The 6,817-nt window shown below is 28.0% G+C and overlaps 1 protein-coding gene across 1 annotated transcript; it reads right to left on the bottom strand.

Moving 5' to 3' along the window:
• Positions 1-5,220: 5,220 nt before the first annotated feature.
• On the bottom strand, positions 5,221-6,517 carry LOC147808718 (carbonic anhydrase 2-like). The gene is made up of 2 exons (XM_087165229.1): positions 6,264-6,517; positions 5,221-5,643 (listed from the first exon to the last, which is right to left on the bottom strand). The coding sequence occupies exons 1-2, from the start codon at positions 6,465-6,467 to the stop codon at positions 5,524-5,526; spliced, it is 324 nt and encodes a 107-aa protein (XP_087021355.1). The 5' UTR covers positions 6,468-6,517; the 3' UTR covers positions 5,221-5,523.
• Between the last annotated feature and the right edge of the window lie 300 nt (positions 6,518-6,817).

Consider the following 6,817-nt stretch of genomic DNA (forward strand, 5'->3'; position numbering starts at 1 on the left):
CATCTTTTCATCATTGCGTAATGAAGTATGTACTTCTTGAGACAGAATTTTGCAGTCGATCTAAATTTGACTGCGAAAAGCTAAGATTAATTTCCTTAGTGACTTCCTATTGATTACTTTATAATTGTATTGCTTAAATTCCTAGTGCACTTTCGCATCCAAATAGAGTCTCGGTGCTGCCATCTAGTGTGGCAGAAACTAGACGTCCAAATTCACATGACGAACGGTATCTTACCCATTGTGGTGGTCTTGAAAGAGTGGATACCACCTCTGGAGAACGCACTAGGTCTGCTCATCGGCAAGACCGATTGTGCAGCTCATTGGAAATAAAAAAAATAAAAGAATTGTATTGCTGCAAAATTGCTGAAAACAATATTAAAAAATTGTAGTAAAATAATAATTGAGTAGGAAGATTTTTCTAATAGTAAAGCTATTTCACAACATACTTATATATAGACGTGTTGTTTCCAGTGTTTTTTCTTAGTGTACTTTTGACTTAAGTTATTTTCGCTTTAAATTGTATTTCTCTGTGTCACATGTACACTTTTCGTAATGTGACAATTTTACTCTTTTATTTGCATCTAATCTTTTAGTATTTTTTAAACCTTTCTTTCCTTATTTTATATAACAGTTTAAATTTATTTCATGTGATATTTCCCAAATAATTTTTTTAAATTAGGGTTTTGCTTTCACAATTTCAACATATAGTTTTCTTTAAACATCTTGTCTGACAAAATTTACCTTTTCTTGTCATGAAGTATATTAACTTTCTGTTCGCTCTTCCTCGCTGGTCAATGCGGTCATTGCACTTCCTGCGAGAAGTTACTCCTCTATACTCGACTTTTTTCCTCCAATAATTTTTTTAAGGGGGACTTACTAAACCAATTTCTTTTATTTGATTTTCCAACTCTCCTCTCTTTAAATTTAATTATCTAACACTTTCCTGGGTCTTCACCAGTTAACGAATTTTTTAAGATATTTTCTCGAGCCTACTTGTTTGTTACACCAAGGGTTGTACCCTCTCATTTCTTTCCCCGAGGTACGGACTTTGGCCCGTATCGAGGGAGTTAATTCTTTCTCCCGCATCCCACTTTTTTTTTATTTAATATAATATTTTAAAATCTTCGAATCATTATAAATTTCTGTAACTTAATGTTCTTTATATCAACCTTTTTATACCTTTGAATGTTCTTTGAAAATCATAATTTTTTATAATTTAAATAATTCTTCAGTATTCATCTTATCACCCTTTAAATTTCTTTCCTTTGCATTTTTTATAATGTATCACTTTTGATTGTGAAACGCTTATGAGATTTCAAAACTATTCTTATGTCGCCCAATTTTCCTCAAACTTTAGCATTCCTTTAAAAAATTTTCGTAACTCCGTAATCAATTATCTGTTTTTGTGTATGCGTGTGTTTTAAAAATTGATGTAATAAGAAAATGAGTTAGAAAATCAATAAAAGATTCTGTCGTTTAGCAATGAATTCTCATTTAGTTGCTTTTTTTAAATCAAATTTTTCTGTATGTGGTGAGTACATTTTATCATTTTCTGGTTTGCGTATGGGTTTGTTTAGTTGCAAACATCATATAACGTGTCAAATGCTAAGCTTGTTTCTGGATCTAGCATTTCATTGTCTTATTTATCTTTTATCTTTGATTTACTTTAGTTTTTAGTTTAGTTTTCACCCTTATTTGTGATACCAATTTATCCAATTTGTTCATACCTCAACCATTTGAACCAATTGGGTTATTGTTATCCCACGATAGCTTTATACTCCCACTTTCCTTAATGATCACATTACCCTTAACTTAATTACTTTTGCATATATAATATAAATATTTTTTTAAATGTCACACATTAAGTAAATTTATTTACATATTAAAATAAATAATGGATTGACGATCGAAATGTGTATATGTACTTGTATATAGTACTTGAGTGAAATAGCAGGCAATTATTGAATTTTATAAAGAAAAAATTAAACCCGATAATAGGATCAAAAGTAATTAAATTATGGGTAATGTAATCATTAAGGAAAGTGATAGTAAATCGGTTCAAATGGTCACAAAGTGTGAGGTTTGAAAAAATTGGATAAATTGGTATCCAAATTTGGAATAAGGGTGAAAACTAAAATGAATCAAAGATAAATTAGACGATGACATGCTATATCCAATATATATTCTTATTTTATTTTCCATTATGGGGCCGCGGCGCACAGTCAGTTTTTGGTTTAACCACTGACTACAGAAAGGCTTCAGCAGTTATGTTTCCTTGCATGGCAGTGTATCCCCTGATGAAGTACTGTTTGTGATAATATGCGTATTTTAAAAATTTGTTTGGTTTTTATTTATATTCTCATATTTTTATTTAAATCGTTTAAAAATCCAGATTTATACATCAGTATATAAATTCTACTAAAACTAAATTTTTCTGCTCCTAGCAACCATGTAAAACTTAGCTGACAACAACTACGGATTGTGGTATTTTTTTATATTTAGAGTGGTAACGAATCTTATAAATTTCCTTTTAATTCTAGAATTTATGAATAAAATTCTATAAGATTTTGTCTTCCACTAAACGCAAATAAATGAATTTTATATGTAAGAGTAAGTTATACAGGACTGCTAACTTTCTACGCTTTTTGAAAAAACTTATTTTAGTGGTATCTAAGTTAATGTTTTAATGTATATATTTTTTATTCATTAAAACTTTTTTTTCACACTACTGCATATAAATGATTTTAAAGTTCATAACCAACGCCAGTTTATTCTAGCTCTTTCGTGATGAAGCTTTTAAAATGTTAGCAAACTTTCTGAAAGCTTTGGTTTTGAAATGTCAATAGAAATAAATATAGAAATGGAAGAAATAGAAATGAAAGTGGGCGTAAGCCATAGCAATTATTAAAAGTTAAATTTATCTACAATTGCAATGCAATTAGTCTCTTACAACCACTTGGGAAATACTTCTATGGAAACAGTAAAAGTAAGCAAGTATGTTTCAAATATATTAAAATTGAATATGTTGGTCAGAGCTCCCATTTAATTACAAATAATATTTATCATTTAATAATATCTGATTAATAATTAATAATCGATTAATAATTAATAATGAATATAGCTTCTTTTCTTTCTTTTAGATATAAGTTTCTCAGCTACAAATGTTTTGACAAAGTTTTGATTTTTATGCATTTTCTTTACAAAATAACATGTAGTGGTCGTCGCATTTTGTTTTCATTTGTATTAATGCTCTTATTCTAAGCCAACTCGAAACCTTAATACTGGATTCAAAAAGAATGTGACAGTATCAAATTAAGAAAGAGAGAAATGAAAAATATAGTTTGTTAACCAAAGGATTTATTTATTAGTACACGTGCTTTTTTATATAGAAAGCACAAGGGTATCGTCAGGTGGAGCACTTTTTGTTTTTAAAAAACGTCTCATAAGTTTTATACATACATTTATACGTAAATATGCATACATATTAAAAAAAATCTGCATGTATGTTACCGTTAAAGTGCAATATCCGTTATTTTATAGAATAACTAGGAATTTCATGAAATAACTGGACAAGTCAGTTAAAGTATATAAAATTATTAAGTTCAACGACTTAACTAGGTATTCTATAGAATAATGATTATTTGATCGTTAAAGTAGGAAATACGGCTCTTGAAAGTTCTTTGAACCGGTTCCAGCTGCTTTTAGTCAGTTCTGACCAGCAGCTAGCTGTTTTGAAATGACACGTGTGTACGCTTCACCCTGCTGCATTTATACGTAGTTACTAATATGAGCAATAATAAATTATATCACCTATTTTTCCTAATTATTTATCAACTAATCATTCGAATTAGGGATGAAATGTATTTTCAAGAAATTCTAGCTGTTTATGATCAATAAATTTATAAAATAGCTTTGAAATGGTTTATTTTTCAGTTTGATGGTCTATCATTAGTTTTTTTCATAAAATAACTAGATAAAAGATTACACTTTTCATCTATTAAATACTTTAACTGATTTGTCTAGTCATTTCATGAAATACATTGTTATTACTATGAAATAACTGAATTATACACAATAACTGTAACATATACGTACAACTTAGACTAACTAAATGAAATACATTGTTATTACTATGAAATAACTGAATTATACACAATAACTGTAACATATACGTACAACTTAGACTAACTAAATGAAATACATTGTTATTACTATGAAATAACTGAATTATACACAATAACTGTAACATATACGTACAACTTAGACTAACTAAATGAAATACATTGTTATTACTATGAAATAACTGAATTATACACAATAACTGTAACATATACGTACAACTTAGACTAACTAAATGAAATACATTGTTATTACTATGAAATAACTGAATTATACACAATAACTGTAACATATACGTACAACTTAGACTAACTAAATGAAATACATTGTTATTACTATGAAATAACTGAATTATACACAATAACTGTAACATATACGTACAACTTAGACTAACTAAATGAAATACATTGTTATTACTATGAAATAACTGAATTATACACAATAACTGTAACATATACGTACAACTTAGACTAACTAAATGAAATACATTGTTATTACTATGAAATAACTGAATTATACACAATAACTGTAACATATACGTACAACTTAGACTAACTAAATGAAATACATTGTTATTACTATGAAATAACTGAATTATACACAATAACTGTAACATATACGTACAACTTAGACTAACTAAATGAAATACATTGTTATTACTATGAAATAACTGAATTATACACAATAACTGTAACATATACGTACAACTTAGACTAACTAAATGAAATACATTGTTATTACTATGAAATAACTGAATTATACACAATAACTGTAACATATACGTACAACTTAGACTAACTAAATGAAATACATTGTTATTACTATGAAATAACTGAATTATACACAATAACTGTAACATATACGTACAACTTAGACTAACTAAATGAAATACATTGTTATTACTATGAAATAACTGAATTATACACAATAACTGTAACATATACGTACAACTTAGACTAACTAAATGAAATACATTGTTATTACTATGAAATAACTGAATTATACACAATAACTGTAACATATACGTACAACTTAGACTAACTAAATGAAATACATTGTTATTACTATGAAATAACTGAATTATACACAATAACTGTAACATATACGTACAACTTAGACTAACTAAATGAAATACATTGTTATTACTATGAAATAACTGAATTATACACAATAACTGTAACATATACGTACAACTTAGACTAACTAAATGAAGTTTTCTAATAAAATGTGCCCACCCCCCACACTCTACGCCTATGCTTATAAGTTCTTCTCAAGTTAAAAACACAAATTAGAGAAGGATCTCAAAAAGATTTTTTTTCCAGTTATATAATGGACACATTTTTAATACATTACAAATTGTATGTAAAATAATAATTTTTTAAGTTTTTATCATCTGTTTATGAATTATGCATAAACTTTGCGTCCATTTAATGGTTGAATCGGTCGATAGTTGTTGACAAGATGGCATTTATCTTCATTGTCAGTTCCTCTTCTTACGGAATACAATGAATAGAGCTGTTTCATCTAAAAAATAAAGAAAAAAGTTTTTCCATAAAACTGTGTTTAGCGTTTTTCTAAAACAAAATCTTGTAGTACAATCATTTAAATACTTTAGTATTTATTGCTATAAGCATTATCCATCTGTACTCCCTATACGCAATTCCCCATTTAAGTATAAAAGCAACAAAATGTACTTTTTTAAATAATATAAAACAATGTATTAAAGCATACCCTCCAACTGCTACGGAATTTCAGTAGTTTCAGAAATCTTCTTTTCAAATTAATGTCTTAATATTTAAAAAAAATTAATTTTAGCGTAACTTGTCCACTATTACTTATAAAAGTGCAGGCCATATGGCTAGATTCTTAAGTTCTGATAAAAGTTTTATGAGAGATCCATTTGTTTTAAAAATTTCTACTTTGGTTCGCTACCACTAGAAAGAATTATTTTCAAAATTCTCATAAGTTGGAGGGTATGTTAAAGTGAAAGCTGACATAAGAAAATGTCTTTTTTTACCCTTTTCGTGAAACAGCGGATTTCAATTGCTAATTTTAGTTTTACAGAACGCATGCAAGCGCAATTTTCGACAGTTGACACGTTCTGGTTACAATAATTGTTATCAATTATGGAAAAAAGTACGTACTTGGGATCTTTTAACATATTTAATTGGTTTGCAAACCAACCATGTGACATTCTCTGAGCAGGGTGGTGTAGTTAAGGAGCCGTTGTAGCGATAATAAGAACACCCATTATCTACAAGATCTTCCAGATATATATTTCTCCAAAACAGCCACCATTGCCTAATGGTACCTTCAAATGTTTCGTCTTCATATAGGTACTCATCCATCACAGAAAAAATTGTATCCAATGTAGGATTTTTTCTATAGTTCTCCTAAATAAAAAACATATTTTTATTATTTAAAATAAGACTAATATATGCAGAAATAGATTATGAATCTAAAGATTGAATATTTTTAACAGGCCTTAACCCGTTTTGTCCCGAATTTATAAATTTAAATGATACAAAAAGTGATTTTATGGAAAAAGTGGTATAATATATTATCGAAATTAATTGGTTTTTCTACTGTTAATGCATTCAAAAAGTCTTTGATACATCAAAAAGTACTTGTTCCTTAGAATTCTAGATCTAATCAGAAATAACTAAATCGTTGTGGTATCTGAGAATCCTTTCATCCA

The sequence above is a fragment of the Parasteatoda tepidariorum genome, chromosome 5 (assembly GCF_982258835.1).
Source record: "Parasteatoda tepidariorum strain Cologne lab strain chromosome 5, Ptep-v5.0, whole genome shotgun sequence".
NCBI classification, from domain to species: Eukaryota; Metazoa; Arthropoda; class Arachnida; order Araneae; family Theridiidae; genus Parasteatoda; species Parasteatoda tepidariorum.

Bases quoted from the DNA above. Each gene is read 5' to 3' on its own strand.
- LOC147808718 (XM_087165229.1), bottom strand. From the start codon at position 6,467: ATGGATGAGTACCTATATGAAGACGAAACATTTGAAGGTACCATTAGG. The intron at 5,644-6,263 runs GTACGTACTTTT...TTTATTTTTTAG, and splicing joins AATATGTTAAAAGATCCCAA to ATGAAACAGCTCTATTCATT.